The sequence below is a fragment of the Pyrus communis genome, chromosome 15 (assembly GCF_041283825.1).
Source record: "Pyrus communis isolate YQ-2024b chromosome 15, ASM4128382v1, whole genome shotgun sequence".
Taxonomy (NCBI): Eukaryota; Viridiplantae; Streptophyta; class Magnoliopsida; order Rosales; family Rosaceae; genus Pyrus; species Pyrus communis.
This window is the reverse complement of record NC_142579.1, coordinates 6,280,409-6,297,507: the sequence shown is the minus strand read 5'-3', so window position 1 is coordinate 6,297,507 and position 17,099 is coordinate 6,280,409. Positions and strand designations below refer to the sequence as shown.

General features: G+C 36.8%; 3 protein-coding genes across 3 annotated transcripts; 1 reads left to right on the top strand and 2 right to left on the bottom strand.

Annotated features, from left to right (window-relative positions):
• Window positions 1-42: 42 nt before the first annotated feature.
• Window positions 43-1,514, bottom strand: LOC137745045 (VQ motif-containing protein 9). The gene has a single exon (XM_068484906.2). It carries the CDS (start codon window positions 1,325-1,327, stop codon window positions 341-343), a length of 987 nt encoding a protein of 328 aa, XP_068341007.2. The 5' UTR covers window positions 1,328-1,514; the 3' UTR covers window positions 43-340.
• Window positions 1,515-6,069: 4,555 nt separating this feature from the next.
• LOC137739101 (cytochrome c oxidase subunit 6b-1) lies at window positions 6,070-10,100 on the top strand. Its single transcript, XM_068478594.2, has 5 exons — window positions 6,070-6,308; window positions 7,611-7,874; window positions 7,996-8,078; window positions 8,219-8,300; window positions 9,708-10,100. The coding sequence occupies exons 1-5, from the start codon at window positions 6,267-6,269 to the stop codon at window positions 9,759-9,761; spliced, it is 525 nt and encodes a 174-aa protein (XP_068334695.2). The 5' UTR covers window positions 6,070-6,266; the 3' UTR covers window positions 9,762-10,100.
• Window positions 10,101-13,074: 2,974 nt separating this feature from the next.
• LOC137739462 (histone H3.3) lies at window positions 13,075-14,571 on the bottom strand. Its single transcript, XM_068479038.2, has 4 exons — window positions 14,135-14,571; window positions 13,902-13,973; window positions 13,731-13,807; window positions 13,075-13,537 (listed from the first exon to the last, which is right to left on the bottom strand). The coding sequence occupies exons 2-4, from the start codon at window positions 13,971-13,973 to the stop codon at window positions 13,276-13,278; spliced, it is 411 nt and encodes a 136-aa protein (XP_068335139.1). The 5' UTR covers window positions 14,135-14,571; the 3' UTR covers window positions 13,075-13,275.
• Window positions 14,572-17,099: the final 2,528 nt, after the last annotated feature.

Sequence of the window (17,099 nt, the reverse complement as noted above, 5' to 3'; positions counted from 1 at the left end):
AAGTTCACAAAACTAAGATATTTAACAACAAAAGCATATGTCAGCAAAACAAATTCTGTATGATATAACATTTCTAACCTGTGATTAAACCCCAAATCTCCAGATAACAAAGAACAAAGAACAAACCTACATATCTCTCATTCTCATATGTCCCATTTACAGAGCAAAGATAATACCCTAACTTTAACCGGCGGTGGACCATTTTCCGTCCACCAGCCGGTGATTGAATAAACCCCTCACCCAGAATGTACAAAGTTATTGTCTTTTTATAAAATTGAAAATTGAAAACTCTAAACACTAAAACGACTGCGTTTTGAAGCTTGACTTACCCGAAGAAACTTCAGAAACTTCTCCACCTAGGGCTTGATACAGGAACTGTCGGCGACAGCGGCAGCTGAGGAAACCCTAATTGATTTGGGGAAAGCGATGGGTACGGCGATCGCGGCGAACTCAAGCACCCGAAAGGAAGCGGCGATGGAGGCATCGCGAACTGCGGCTGTGACGCTATCGCCGTCGTTGTCTGCTGTTGTTGATTCGCTGATGTACCTATCCCCTGCTGCGGCGGCGCAACCTGCTGATTCTGCTGCGGAGGCGGCGTCAGATTGGTCCAACGGGGCGAGACAAGCGGGGCCAGAGGCGAGAATCCCGAGAACTTCTGGTTGTTAGAATCGACGGCTGAGATTGAGTTGTGGAGGTACCGCATGTAGGCTGAGACGGGGGATTCAGCCGCCGCGTGCACGGTTGGGAAAGGAGGGAGAGGCGAGAGAGGGGTTGTGGACCGTCCAATGGAATTGAAGTGAGCGGCGGCGGATCCCATGGGTGGGATGATTGGATTGTTGGTGTTTTGGGTTGGAGCGGCGCATTCTAACGAGGGAGGGGGTCGGTTGTTAAGCTGCGCGAGAGGGGGAGGGCGGATGCGCTGGAGGCGGGAGCTGATTTGTGGCTTGGGCAGGTGAACCGGCGGCTGGGGGTTGGAGAAGCGGTCGTGGGCGGGAGAGCCGGTGAGCTTCTGAACGACGTCGCGGAAGTCGTTTTTGTTGATGTTGTAAACCGGCGGCTGGTGCTGATGCTGCTGCTGCTGCTGGTGTTGGGGAGGAAGAGGAAGCGGAGGAGGAGGCGGCGGTGAGTTTTCAAAGTTGGGTTTTTTAAGGAAGGTGTTGTGGGTGTTGGTGGTGGTGGGGGGTTTTGAGATCTTGTGGGAAAGCTTGTTGAGGTGTTTGAGGTAGTTGTCTGTGGTGGTGGTGGTGGAGCTGCCGCCGCCGCCACTGGAAGCGGCAGTAGTGAGAGCAGCTGAATCAGTAGTTGAAGAGGGACAGATTTTATCCATAACAAAAAAGCAACACAAAATCACATACAAACACAGCAGAAATCTCTCTCTCTCTCCCTCTCTCCTCTCAGTGTCTGAGTGAGTAGATCTGAAAATATCTGACGGGAAAGAAAGAAGGGGGTTGTTGGCCTGACTCCTGAGAGTGGTGGGCAATGAAAAATGAGGATAATACAGTCGGCGAGTAGGGACAAGTGCGGACTGGACCATTTATTTATATGGAATTTTAAATAATTGCTTTTATTTTTTGAGTTTTGATTAAAGTTTAAAATGTGTTTATTTTAGGAAAAAAGGAAATAAAAAAAATAAAGGAAAAAGGGAATTAAGAAAAAGAAAATAAAAGAAAAGAACCAAAAAAAAAAAAGCAGTGTCTTGGATCTTTGGTCTTTTTCACTTAAAAGAAGAGAAGAGACATGACCCGAAATGCAAGCTAAGCATCTATTTCTCACCTTTTAATCTCTTACTTCAGTCTCTCTAATCTCTATCCAAATTATTCTTTTGGTAATTAAAAAACGTTATTTTAGTTGTGCTACAAAATTAACAAGTTATGAGATAACCGACGTATAATATTTATTTTGATTTTAATCATACAATAAATTAACAAGTTACAAGAAAATAAGCATATCATGTCTACTTTTTTTATACATTGCTATACGAATAATTTTTTGTTTTTATACAGTGTAAATTGCTTTATGAGGTTCACATTATCAAAGTTTTTCACCATCAAAACAAACACGATTCGGACAGAAAGATTTTTAATGCCATTATATAATTTTCTTCGCACAAAATAATCCCTTTTCTGATTTTTTTTTTACTGTCTTTGTTGAATAAAGGAGGTAATAATAACACCTGCTGATTTGTTTGGTGGGGATTAAGCATTTGTTGTACACTGATATGCTATGTCTTTAATTGTGTTGGGTATTTTCCAACCTACCAAATAAATAAATGTTGTCTTTTTTAGAATTAAAATTTTTTCTTAAACCATTTTCAAGGGAGATGCTAAATTGTGAATATAAAATTTATATTTGACAGCATATGTGACACTTATAAAATTTAAATTTTCTTAAACCATTTCCACTGGATTACTGATCGAGGATATCAAAACTAGCCTGAGGGGATTTGACTCTCCTAGAGTTAGTCATGTTTGTAGATCCACCAATTTTGTGGCACATAGGATGGCCAAGTTGATTTTAACTTCCAATTTTACTAGTTTGAGGAGCCTCTGGATTTTCTCTAGGATGTCTTCATTCATGATTGTATGTTTTCTTAATGCTCATAGTTTCCTCTTCAAAAAAAATTATCTTCTTCACCCGATATGCCAAACTTTAAACGTAAAATAAATGTTCATATTTATTTTCTTTGCATTGTTAAAAGAAAGAAAATGACCTAAAAGGTGTAAAAATATTTAAATATTACTTTGGAAATAAAAGAAACGAAAAGGCAATGTTTTTTTTTAAATAAAAAAATATAATAATTAATTAAAAATTGTCACTTAGTATTACGGTTTAGTGATATTCATCTTTACTTGTAAGTGAGAGGTCTTAAGTTCGATTCTCGCCAAAAATAAATTTGAACCACATTATTACTAGACCATTGTGAGCCTAAACTTACCCATTTTCCCATTAGTGTAGATAATATTATTTGTTAAAAAAATAATAAAAAATTATTTGAAGCTGCTGTGAAATTTGACAGCAACCAACCATTCCACGTTATACCACATAGAAAGCATCACTATAACGATAAACTTTATTATATAAAAATCTCTCTCATCATGCTCATCTCACTTGAAGACTTATTAGCCCATGGTCCATAACCTTAGCCCATCCTATGATTCCTTATCAATGTGCTTCAAAGTTCTCATTTCTCCGGGTATAAACAGATAGATAGGCATTGGTCCAGGCATAGCAAACCCTTCCTTTTTTTTTTTTTTTTTTTTTTTTGGTCAAGTAGGATATCTTTCGTTACATTAAAAATTAGTACAAGTCTAAAAAGAATTGGATAAACAACTACAATAAAGTAAAAGGCCCACGAAAAATGAAAACGGCAACCTAAGATACAATAGAAAGTCCACACAAACTTAAACTCAAAGGCTGCAAAATACAAAACAAAAAAAAAATCCTAATCTCCAGCAGTAAAGACCACAAGTCACCATGTCGCTTTCTCAGAGAGCCAAACTTCAAATTGAGAAAATGTATGGAATCTTATTTTTTTGCCCAGCAGTTTTTTACGTGGCTTTTTTCGAATGAGGTTTTTTCTTAGATCCCATTCCACAAGACATTTCCTGATATATCCTCTTTCTAAGTTGATTCGTGAATGAACTCCAATTTTATTCGCTAAAAAAGTTAATTGTCACATCCCAAACTGTCTTACAAGTTTGTACTCTAGACGGCATAGACTAGGGTACTAATAAAGCTAGAGCATCACCACACATGTTTCAAATAAAACTCGTTTTACGAAACTTGACAATTTGACATGTTTAATTTTTATTATTTCATATGTAGTCATCATTTAGCAGCTCATTTTAGTGATATTTTTTTTCACATTTTAAGTTAAAATTGTACTTTATTTTATAGGAAACTGCAAATAAGTTGTTATTTGCTACTTGCCTGTAGGCTATAGCAGGTAAGGTGTGTGTCATGTAAAGCCTACAACCATACTCAACCTACTCATGCGACAAATTATTTTTATGTCTTAATTATATATATATATATATATATATATATAAAATAAGAAATCCAAATAGGTGAAGCATTTGAAAAACTCTAAAATGTCTTTTTGTTTTCTTCAAAAGTAAATCCAACCACATTCAAGAAATGAAGACAAACTGATAAAAGTTTATAATTGAACATAACTTTTAAACCGATGCTGTCGTGCGACTTGACATGATGATGAACATGTCATCGGATTTTAAACTGCTATGAGTTGTAAATTGGAGAAAACGCGTGAGACTCTCTCTCTCTCTCTCTCTCTTGTTTCCCAACCCTGCAAACTCCTTTGTCGCCGACCCCAGCCTTTGGCTTGGGTGCCAGTGGCCATCCTTGTCCAAGTTCCTTGTTCTCCTCTTTCCCTCTTTCTTTTGATCCTCTTCTCTCTCTTTCAATCCTCCCTTGAGATTTTTCTCAGTTCCCTTGAATTATGTCTCAAATTTTCTCGTGAGTTTGTCTCACTTTTGGACTTCATGTCCTTCCTCTCCACCCCTCTCCTCTGGTGGTTCCTTTCCAAACCTAAAACTCCATCTCCCATCACTTTTCCCCTCTGCCTCACTTCCCCATAAACCATCCCCACCATCATTTGCTCTGATCTACAGACTTTGAGCCAAATATGGTTGCCAACTTTATTTCCCTCCCTCACTGTCCCCCTCCAAAATGACTTGCTGGATTACCATTGAGGCCAAATGTACTGCGGCTTCGACCAAAGTAAGGGTATTTTACATACCCCCTTAGCCTGTGCTACTATGTTTGTATATATTTGCTAGGATTCATGAATGAGATTTGGATCTGATGACTATATTTTGGTTATGTGTCTTTGGTGAAGAATTCTGGTGTGGTGTGCTTCTTATTGCAGGTGTGGTACTTATGTGATGCGATGTCTTGTTTGTTTTCATCACTCAGTTGTTTTCTCTAGTGTTGTTGCTTCGATAGCCACTGGCAAGACTTTCGTGACGGTGACAGTGGCAGACACTACTTTCTGCGATAAAAAAATTAAGGATTTGAGCTCCCGTTTAGTTTATTTAATTGAGCTAGACTTTTATGTATCTATTTTCCCCAATATATTTGAGTTATTTTGCCTTCATTTGAATTGACCTATAACCTACTATTGGATTAATACAATACCCAACTTTTACCAAAAAAAAAAAAAAAAAAAAACCTGCTATGAGCAGTTGCCTTTAATTGATTGTCAGTCTTATCTTCAGTCTGTATTTGCTTCCACCCTTTTCTTCTCTTTTGTTTTGGCTTTTGATTTCTCTCTCTCTCTTTTTGTCCTGCGTTTTGATGTCTTATTTTAGGTATAAGCCTGCTGCCTTTCCTATTAAGCTCTCGAGAATTCTTTTCCCTCCTATTCTCATTTCCTTCTCTCTCATCTTTTCATTTTGTTTTTTTGTCTCTATAAACAATCAGTATAAGATATTGATGTAACTTAGAGGGGTGTATTCAATTGGGATTTTGAGAGATTTTAATTCTTTTAATGAATCCAGGGATATTCAATTAGGATTTTAAGTGATTTTCTAAATTTTATTGTGTATTCAATCAGGATTTTAAGATAATTTATTAAAGTCCCGAGTGTGTTCAATTAGAATTTTAAAAAAGTTTATAACATTTCAAGTGAATCAATTAGAATTTGAATTTAAAGAATTTGGAAAAGTTGAAGAATTAGAGAGAATTGAAGATATTTTGTAGTGTATTTTAAGTATCCACAAATTTCACATCTCCCCATGAGATTTCGAGGGAATTGAATCAAAATTTTACATGAAATCTCTATAAATCAGTTAAATTCCATAAAAATCCATGCATTTATAAATCCATTAAAATCTCTCAAATTTCCAATTGAGTACACCCCTGAATCATAACTGTTCAAATAAAAATGAAAAGAAAGAGAGATTAAGAAGGGAGCAAATCCTTCCCGCTCAGAGCGGTTGAGGGTGTGCCCGGTAAGTTTGTCGTATGACAGATGAGTGACAACGGCCCATCTCATTTTTTAGGACTCACAGGCCCAAGATTGTCAGTTTGACTATACGCTTCCTCACTCTAATCATCAACTTATCATTATCAATTTTCGCCTTTTACCATCTCAGTAACTCAGTTAAAAAATCCCAGCTTCCAGACGGTATACAAACCAAAACCATCCATACGCTTCGTTTCACTTCTCTCTCCTCTCTTATCCCTGCTTGGCGGCCTCGCATCTTAAAACGCGAGAGCAGCTGAAGCATATCAGATTTTCATCAATGGCGGAAACGCAAGCCGACAAAATCCAAACCCTAGCCGAGGTACCATTCCAATCATTTCCTTTATCTCCTCTAAATGTTCCAATTTCGTTCATGGAAATGTTCTCTGTTTACTTCGATCTAGATGCTAATTCTTATTGCTTTTTCAAGGTGAAAATTTTGAAATTTTGCTTCCAATTGTGGATCTGTGGTTTGGTGTAATAAGATTTTGCTTCTTTAATTTGTTGTGTAAATGTAGAGCTTAATTTTCTGTAGAAAAAAGTTAAACTAAGTGCTTTTTTTTTTTCCATTGAAGCTGGAAAAAATGTCATCTTTTGTTGCTTGTAGGTATCATTTCTTGTGTAGATTATATTAAACCTTCAGAATTACGCGAAAATTTTGATCAACAGTCGCATGATGTGTGCTTAATTTGTGCTTTTAATGCAACTAAATATTGTTATAGACAAGTTTTAGGTTTTGATTTACTCTGTTTGGTATGCCTTTCAATTTGTTTTGAATTATTTTTAAGTTGTGCAAAGTTTATTGCTTTGGTAAGCAATACAATTCCTGGATCCTCTAGAGGAGCATTTTTAGGCCAGACAGTCAATTAGGTAAGAATTAAGCCACACTGCAGTATTAGGCTCTAAAACAAGTAAACAGTTTGTGTCAGGACTCAGTATCCTGGACGGAGTAATATCACCTTGAAAGAAATACGCTCGTAGAAGATTCTGTTGAAACTTGACATGTGTGGAGAAAACAATTAGAGCATGTCTTTGGTACTATAACAAGTGTGACTACATCATGTTATAATGTCGAGTTAGTCCTGCCACATTAAAGCACGCCTGAGTTTGGGAAAGCACAAAGTAGGGTAATATTTCTGGTACTATATTAGCACTAAGAAAATTTGCCACTGTGATTGCGGGATGTATTGGGATCATCTAGGACTCAAATGCTTGCGAAATCATAGTGGATGGTAGAGCCCACTTCGTTTGTACTAAACATTCTTCCACGAAGTAGGCATGAGTTGTTGTGGTGCAGTTGGATCATTCATGTGCTTGTTCCTAACCAAACTAGTGCTGAAAGTTATCCCCTTTCCCCGTCTCCTTCCCCAGATGTGCAACCAATCTAGTTGTATTAATCTTATAATAACTCATCAGTCTAGTTGTGTTACGCTAAGAACTAGCGCAGGGCCTGCTATCTGTGCCATGTGGCTGTTTTCTGGAGAATCATAAAAATCTTCCAGCCTTCCACTTACTGACATTACTTTAACATGCTTTGTTATATGCGCTCCTTTGTTAGTCCTGTCTTTTAATGGCATAAGATTAGTAATGGCTAAGTGTTTCCCTCTCATACTTTGACATACAGCAATACGCATTGGAGAAAGATGTGGGTACCAAGCCTGTTGAAGTAAAAGAAGTTGTTTCTGAGAAACCTGAGGAAACACCTGCGGCTGCAGAAGAAGAAAGCTCTGAAGTTACACCAGCTGTTGAAGAAAGCAGTGAAGCCAGTCCTGCTAGTGAAGAAGGCACTGAAACCAATCCTACCTCTGAAGCTGCTGCTGAAGAAAGCAGTGATAGTACTGACAACTCAGGTGACCAAGAAGTAGTTGAAGAGACACCTGAAATTAAGGTTAATCACCTATAAAGATATCAGTAATTTTCTTTTGTTTCCCTACCGTAGTGCATACCTCATCTTATCTTTTGTCTTTATATGTTTGATCCGTTCACTGTCATTCTATTTTCATGTCCAGATTGAGACAGCACCAGCAGATTTCCGTTTCCCCACTACCAACCAGACAAGGCATTGCTTTACCCGATATATAGAGTATCATCGGTATGTATACATTGAGTGCCCCCCACCCCCATACACACACGCACACCACTCCTTTCTGTTATTTGATCACCATTTATCACGTACATTCTAGCTTGGTGCTGAGGTTTTGACAAAGGTTTCACTGGTCCAATTATTTTAAGGTGCATAGCTGCAAAGGGGGAAGGTGCTCCCGAGTGTGACAAATTTGCAAAGTTTTACCGCTCTCTTTGCCCTGGTGAATGGGTATGTAATTTCAATGCTCTTTCAGGTCCTAAATTTGTAATGTTTGCTACTGTTATTGAAAGTATGGCCTTCTGCATCCCCTACATGATGAATCATGTTCGGTTCTTACTTTAGTTTAGTTAAATTGCCTTTGCTATTGGAGAAGTTTGCATTCTAATTGTCGATCTTATAGTGTTCTAAGTGGTGACAAATCTGGAAGGAGGGAAAACAGGTATTTAGTTGACAAGGCCACAATCATTTGACACCATGTGTGAAATAAAGGAGCCCCACAATTTGTTGGGCTTAATGTTTTGCTCAAGTTGATCTCTGTACTTAATGGGCTTAATGTTTTACTCATGTTGATCTCTGTACTTTAAATTTCAGATCAACTCTTTAGCCATTCATTGATACTGAAATAGCGTTCATATTTTTGTAATGCGTTTTATTCTAGAAACTGAACCTAATGGATAAAATAGTTTTCTCAATTGGATTGCCTTGCTTTTTTCATTTTTTCGTTTGACTCGCCTTGCTGTTTTGTCTATATTTGGGAGAGGTTAGTGCTTCAAATACTGTTGTGAAATCAGAAAAGTATGTGTCGTATAACAAGTTATTAAGCAGTTCTATTATGCTTATAGTTGATATCAATTGTTTCTACTCTAGTTTACACAAGATACGAAGCAAAATCTTATTAGAATTTCTGTTGAGATGTTTTCAGTGCATGGACCATTGCTGTTTTTACAGTTTCAGCTCTTTTTTATTTAAGTTTTTGCTGCTGGGAGGAGATAGAATATACCACAATCTGTGGCGAGTGCTTGTGAATGTTTTTTTTAAGTGGGTGTGATTTTGTTTGCCTGCACTTCAGGCACGTGGGCAGCCAGTCTCACTCAACATTGGAACTTTAATTATTCCTCATTTTAAGGATTGACGATTATACTTTCAAGCGTCCCGTTCTGGTGACCAAGAGAACATTTGTGATATTTTCAATATGGGAAGTGTCATTGACGCACCAAAAATCTCATTCTACACTCCTCACAAGTGTATTTTTCTTTCCTAATATAGAAAGTTTGGAGTGTAGAATGAGATTTTTGGAGTGCTAATAACAATTCCCTTCAATATTTGTCAAAATGGATAAAGTTCCTTGTTTGGATGAAGTACCCGATCTTGAGTATGGAATAGAATCTGTGAACACGCACTTATAGCTCAAGACATTTACCAATGTGTGACTTAGTTACTGGTGTACCCACACGTGCATCTGTTTGTGCTGGTGTTGAGTTTCCTTTTGCTTATATGTTTACATGCTATAAGGAATTGTTATTGTATTATATTCAGTTCAGGTTTTCTAGTTGGCTACTTCTCTCTCGTAAGTCTTGTATTCCTGAGCAGTGCTAAAGTTAACAGTGTTCTTGTTGTACCGTTTGTATGTATCAGGTTGAGAGATGGAATGAACAAAGGGAGAATGGAACTTTTCCAGGTCCCCTGTAGATGGTGTTGGCTTAAAAACCAAGCGTTGGTCTGTGCGTTTCTGTAATATCCAAGTTTTCCTCCAATAGATGAGTTTCTACATTGAGAGTTGAACTCTAAGGGAATGCCCTATTTAAAACCAATGAATGAATAAGAAATTTTGGCTTGTTTCAGAATACAGCAAAACTGTAGCTCATGAAATGAAGTTTTTGTTCATCACTAAAAGATAGTTTCATTTCTCATAATTTTGTGCATGAGCTGTTGTAAAACAGTTGCCGAAACCCCAGATGGAAGCTAGGTGACATTTGTTAAGAGCTTTCTGCACATGCCACACAATAAAGATGCACTGTGCCTTGCTGATATTGGTTTTTTTCAGTTTTTGTGCGACAATTATCTAAATTTTAGTTCATGAAATACTTATATTTAGATTGAAATGTGTGGTAAACTTGAAATATGTCCGTAGGTAAGCTTCCCATATAGCAGTGCCACGATTAGAGAGGATGAAGAGGATGGCTGCACTTTTGAAACATCATGATCACAGAGAGGACGAAGAGAATAGAATAGGGAGGGAGAAGGGGAGAGTATTAAGAAGATGAACAAACTAAATTAGGTCAGCTCTTGTGAAGTATGGTGGATATTTTGGTAGTTTGAGGCAAGAATTCATTAAAAAGAGAAATGCCAGACAACAGTTGCTGGATTGGTGCAGTTGATATTACGAAAAGACATTGGCTTATGTATGGGTATCCCAGCATACAATCGATTTTTTTTTTAATACGTTATAATCGTCTATACATGTTCATATTTTCTCACCATGAAGTAAACCAATTACGCGGTTTTATGAGTTTACTGTATACATATACAACTATGAGGGATGCATTCATAATGCTAGTTCTTGCAGGCTTACAAAAGTAATTGCATAATGTTTTCAGGTTAAATTATGAGAGAGATCAAATTTAATAAGATTTTTTTTTGGTCGAAAATTTAATGAGCTAATTGTAGAGAGATTATGATGTATTTGGAGATTTAAGCTCTCACAAATTCTCATAACATTCAATAAGCGGCTCCAGTTTTCTTGACTAACTAATGCATACGGTAAAATTTTGTGAAACTTATTTGATGTATACTCTCTAACAAATAACTGATGGTATACCTTTTTCACTACAGCTGGTAATTCAATATTGTTCTTACCATTAATTTTCCTCAAAAATCTCATTTTCATTTTCAAGAGCAGTTGTTTTTCCTAAAATGGCAAATGTAAATTTTGTTCTTGATGTTTTCAATGGACTCAGTCCACTACATATATGGTGCACGAAAATTACACTTGGTACAGGGTAATATTTCATACTTTCAATATGAATGCCGAGTTTTCATTGGAACATTTCATTTGCATTAATCTTAAATACATGGTTCAATACTTGTGCATAAACTCGAGCATGATTTGTGTGATTTGATTTTTTTATTATATTATGATGCTAAAAATCTAGACTCTCTAGACACTTCCTTGGATAAAACTAAAGGAGAATTAATAAAATCAAATAAAAGAGTGCATGACACCCAAATCAAGGTGTGATGGCCAACATTTGAAAGGAAGCGAAACCATAAAGTGTGAGTGATGTGAAAAAAAATACGAGTAAATTAAAACTAGAGTAAAACGAACAAGAGTGCAGTTTGCTAGTTAGAACATTTATTACAAAGCATAGTGTTAGAGGATAAGTATGAGTGCATCATAAAGTAAAGAATATTCTCATCCTAAAAGGACGGATATTTATACAGACAAAAAATTAACTTTCCACATTATTGGAAGTGCTGGTCAGCTAAAGGCAGTTATTCTTTTCACCACAAGAGTTCAACCTCTAGGTCCTAGAGGGGTGCAAAAAAAAAAAAAAAACGTGAGTGGGCTCAAAAATAAAGTTTTGTAAAATCGTTGATTTTAATAAAATATTAACTCCTCACTGTAAAACTTGTATAGGTTTTGAAATCATACTACTAGTAAATAAGAAGCAAAGTACACAAAATAACTGTAATAATCTCTAAGGATACTAGTACAACATATATATTAAGAACAATAATATCTACAATGCTCATTAAAATCATTAAGCACACAAGTGATATAGAAAGTAGCTACATGAACGTGTTGGGTATACAAGTTACATTCCAATATTACAATCACGTGAAGCTGGCACTAAGCACGTACATTCGTGTCGTCCTAGTTGCCTAGTGCAATCTAGGGATAAGCTAGCACCTACTATGGATTCAATGTGAATGTAAAGACGTTTGTAAACATACACGTGAAGCTGATTTTGATCCGGACAATACGAATAAACAAAACACCATGTAGACATTTATAGTGAGTAGATAAGGCACAAGTATGAGTACGCCACAGTTTGTACCCACAAGATACTAATAAAATAATATTGTTTAAACATTTATATTTTCTAAGTCAAGACATGGCATGTCACACAAACATTCAAAAGCAATTATGATAATTATAATATAATATACTTGAAAGAAAAAATCCACTCACTAATACGTTGCAGGGTCGTAGCCGTCTTGCCTTGATTGCGCACAAAAATTCTCAGGACAAGTTTCTCCTATACGAGAAACCATTATACTAATCATTACATAACAAATACTAATGTAAAGCACCTAACTTCCTTTTGCTTGCTTAAAAAAGGGGGTCGAAAATGCTTGAGAAGGGATTTAATATAATAAAATGACGTGGGGGATCCAGGTGTCCATCACACACTCTCTCAGTATTTCTTAAAATGAACAATGAGTATTTCTGAAATTGAAAATGTGTACTACATTATTTCTTAAACTAGTACTATTACTATTTTGAAACTGAACACAGGTACTGCACTATTTCTTAAATTGACTGTTTATGAAATTGAACATAGACATTCTTTTAAAAACTGAACATGGGTTAGCGTGTGCCTTGCAAGCGTTTTTGGTTTGTTTTATTTTTATTTTTTTCCTTTTCTTTCTTTTGTTCTTATCATAAGTTATTAGATGATTTTTGATTAAAATTCAGAATTTTAAATAACCTTTTATTTGTTTTTCTTAAAAAAATAAGAAAAATATAAAATAGCTTGAATTTAAGAAAAGAAATGAAGTTGTCGGTTATTAATGAGTTTAAAAAAATATATTTTAATTTTCACTTGATTTAAAGATTCACGTTTTCTCCGAACAAAAAAATAGAAGGTTTCAGGTTTTTAATGAATAACTTTTGAACCTGGCTGCAGACGAACCGTGGGACGTTTGTACAAATTATAATCAGCCAAAATCGAACGGGAAAATGGCAGAAGACTAACACAGATACTGCAAAATCTCACAATTACAAATACAAACCGCATTTATCAAGTCAATAGAACTTCGAAGAGGTTCAACACAATTACAATTGCAACCAATGAAAACCATGTCTCGATTTCTTAAGATTACACATTAAACAAAAGAAACTATAAACCCTAAAAACACAACATATTCTAGTCCCATTAATCAATCAAATCAAAGCGCTTCCGTTCTGCTTCTTCATCCCTTAAGCCCTCTCACCGCGGATTCTCCTGGCAAGTTGGATATCCTTCGGCATGATGGTGACGCGCTTGGCATGAATGGCGCACAGGTTAGTGTCCTCAAACAACCCAACGAGGTACGCCTCGGCAGCCTCCTGCAGTGCCAGGACTGCGTGGCTCTGGAAACGCAGGTCAGTCTTGAAGTCCTGCGCAATTTCACGAACCAGCCTCTGGAATGGGAGCTTTCTGATCAGCAGCTCTGTGCTCTTCTGGTACTTGCGGATTTCACTGCGGCATATTCACAAACACATTACAATCACAATCCAGCAACATAAAATCATACGTCTTAAAATACCCAGAATTCGAATTACAAAACAAGAACAATCGATTACCGAATCTTAATTGATTTCAGTATTACCCAGAATCAAAATTACAAATTTTAAGATTAATTGGGTCGGTAATTGCGGATTCAATTACATACCGAAGAGCAACAGTTCCAGGGCGGTATCTGTGGGGCTTCTTCACGCCTCCGGTGGTGGGAGCTGATTTCCTAGCAGCCTGAGAAAATCCCAAAACAGAATTAACAAATTGAAAGAAAACAAAGCAGATTAAAGAGGGCAACAATTAGGGTTTGAGGGAGGTATATACGGACCTTGGTAGCAAGTTGCTTCCTTGGAGCCTTGCCTCCGGTGGACTTGCGAGCGGTTTGCTTGGTACGGGCCATCTGCAACCACAAATTAAACCCCAACAATCAAAACCCAATTCGATTCTACAAAATCCCAATCTGAAACGCAACCCAAGAACCCTAATTCAAAATTGCAGAAGCAATCGCTATAAATTGAATCGAAGAAGATGAAGAACAGAAAAGCGAAAAGAAAGACTTACCTCTTGGGTTTCTTAGATTCGAGAAGACGGAAGCGAATTCTTGGATTTGGAGAGAGGAGATTCTGTCGTCAGAAACTTGGGTGCGAATTGAAAAGTTCGTATCTCTCTCTCTGTAAATATAGTGCTTGTTCAACAAACGCAACTTGGCGGCGGAATCGCGGACCGCGTTGTTTCGCATTTGCTGATTTGCCTCGCCGCCTGATCGGACGGTCACAGCGTCCGCTCGCTGTGTTTTTTACGATCGTTAGTGAACGGTTCGGATGTCATATTTTGCATGTGCCACGGATCGTGAAACTAAATCAGTAGGTTCCTATTGGTCCTAATACTTTCATTCTCTCACCCGAGTTTAACAAGAAATACATACAACTAAGAAAGTAATTCTCTTAAAAAAGAACAAAATTTTGCTTTCCACAATATACCCTTCGTTAGAACTCTACAAATAAAAATTAAAACATAAAAGTTTGTTGGTTATTTTAAATTGTTTTATTTATTACTAACCTCATGCAACGATTAACTCTTTTATGTATCACAGAATGCTACGCATGAGTTATTTTAACATTTTATTTGACGCAAAAATGCATAGGACTGGAGGTTCTTTCCGCTACCCAAAGCTTCCATTTTCTGTTCACCGTCTTTCATATTGGAATAATGTGAAGTGATGATATTCGGTTGTAACTTTTCCTTTTTATATTGAATCACATGCAAATTGGGGTGGACATCGATTGGGTTGGTTATGTAAAATTTCAATATGTTGGCCAACCCAATAGGTTTAGGTCAGTAGACCCACTAAAAGCTCACCCCCTAGATGCATGCTTATGCGGACACCAAGGGAAGTTGAGGTTTCAAATATGGGTGGGTTCGGTTCTAATCGGTTCGGTTCTTTGTCAAAACGAAATCAAACTGAATTTTCGGTTCATTTTGATTCGGTTCAATTTTTTTCAATTTTTGTTCGGCTCGGTTTAATTTCGGTTTGATTTTTTTCAATGCGATTTTAGTTCGGTTTCTGTTTTTTTTTTTTTTTTTTTGCTATTCTGACGATCAGCGTGCATGTTTTTTGGTATGATGCTAAAAACATGCATGTTACTTGGTATATTGCTGAAAGTGTGCTATACTTTTTCTGCAAGCCTGACAATCAATTCAGTCTGAAGCTTTTGGTAATCAGACACAGATGAACCCCCTACCTTTCGTTGAACAAACCTGCAAAAAATTGGAATATCGAAAAAAAAAATAAGTCTGAACATTTATGGATGCACCCGACAGACATTTGTTAATGCAAATGTGCAAAGCTTTCACAAATCTCAACATGGTTCACACTTACTCAAAAGTGTATTACAAACTGGTCAGAAGAAATACCGCATATTTTTGCAATGACAGTGATTAATAATATATATGAGTATTTGTATATGATATCATAATTATTATATAGGGTAAATAACACAAAACTATCTAAATTATTGGTTGCATCACAATCTCATACCTCATGTTTTAAACATTGTAATGTCATACCTTAATGAATTTGTTGTAATGTCATACTTCTGTTAATTAATCTGTTAAATTTACCGTTAAGTGATGATATGGCAAATGCAGGGTCTATATTTTACTGACGTGGCAGCCAACTAATAAAAATATGTAATTGTTAAAATTATTTTAAATCATTTAAAATATTATTTAAAAAAAAAAAATTCAACCTCACGACCCTCACCCCAGCCAACCCATCATTCCCCTCACTTCTCTCTCTCACCACACATCAACCCATAACCACCATTTCTGCAAAAGCAATAAAACCTCAATTTCTAAATCGTAAAGGCTTAGCCAAGAAAATCAAAGAAAGCCATGTAATTTACATCAGAGAAAGAAAAAGAAACCAAATTAAGCAAACAATCAAGAATGGGTTGAGGAGTGAATTTGGGGTAAATACAATAGGAGTTGAGGAACATGAGCTTCTTGACTCTGAATTGGTACGTGTCATCAATGACATTGGTTTGGATCTAGAGATTGACAGCGATGAAATCTGCCGCATCGGTGTTATTGACGTGAATGGCATTGGCAGGGATCACGATTTAGGGTTTCTCGGTGGCTAAGAAGGAATCGACGTCTCGACTTGGCGGTTGAGGTTGAGGTCGAGCTTAGTGTGGGTGCGGAGGACGAGGTTCGTGAAGCCTAGAGCTTGGAGCTTGCAGACGATGGTGGAGCCACTGTTGTAGCGTGAAAGGGAGAAAAGGAGAGAAAATACAGGAGGGAAGAGGGGAGAGAGAGGTGGGATGGTGGTTCTGGGTTATGGGGAATGAAGGAGATGGGTGAGGTAAGTGTCATGCTGGGGTTTTTTTTTTTTTTTTTTTTTTTAAATAATATTTAAATGAATTAAAATAATTTTAATAATTAAATATTTACATTAGTTGTTTGACCATTGACACAAGTTGACTGCCATGTTAGCAAAATATGGCCCTACATTGCCACGTCATCACTTAACGGTCAATTTGACAGATTAATTAACAGATGTATGACATTGCAACAAATTTATAAATTAAGGTATTACATTGCAATGTTTAAAACATGAGGTATGAGATTGTGATGCGATCTATAGTTGAGGTAGTTTTGTGTAATTTACCCTAATATATATATTAAATAATTAATAACATATATTGGTTCAGTTTGGCTCGGTTTGGTTTCTGGACCACCAAAACCGAAACTGAACCAACCAATTTCAGTTCGATTTTTTTTTGGTTTGGTTCTTTTGGCTTAGGTTTGATTTTTTTCGGTTTTTTGAACCCATCCGTTTCTAAGGAAGAACCTCAAGGGATGCTTTCACACCTAAATACCCTCAGATTTTTAGTAGGAGCTGAACTGTTGCATACTGTTCAGCCTGAGACTTGGCAAATTGCAAACTCTAACCACTATTGGCCTAGTTCACTACCATAGGTTTATGCAACCCCCTATTATCATCACTCCAACAATCATTGCTCTT

Bases quoted from the DNA above. Each gene is read 5' to 3' on its own strand.
- LOC137739101 (XM_068478594.2), top strand. From the start codon at position 6,267: ATGGCGGAAACGCAAGCCGACAAAATCCAAACCCTAGCCGAG. The intron at 6,309-7,610 runs GTACCATTCCAA...TTTGACATACAG, and splicing joins AAATCCAAACCCTAGCCGAG to CAATACGCATTGGAGAAAGA. The intron at 8,079-8,218 runs GTATGTATACAT...AATTATTTTAAG, and splicing joins CGATATATAGAGTATCATCG to GTGCATAGCTGCAAAGGGGG.
- LOC137739462 (XM_068479038.2), bottom strand. From the start codon at position 13,973: ATGGCCCGTACCAAGCAAACCGCTCGCAAGTCCACCGGAGGCAAGGCT. The intron at 13,808-13,901 runs GTCCGTATATAC...GGATTTTCTCAG, and splicing joins GGAAGCAACTTGCTACCAAG to GCTGCTAGGAAATCAGCTCC. The intron at 13,538-13,730 runs GTATGTAATTGA...AATATGCCGCAG, and splicing joins CCTGGAACTGTTGCTCTTCG to TGAAATCCGCAAGTACCAGA.
- LOC137745045 (XM_068484906.2), bottom strand. From the start codon at position 1,327: ATGGATAAAATCTGTCCCTCTTCAACTACTGATTCAGCTGCTCTCACT.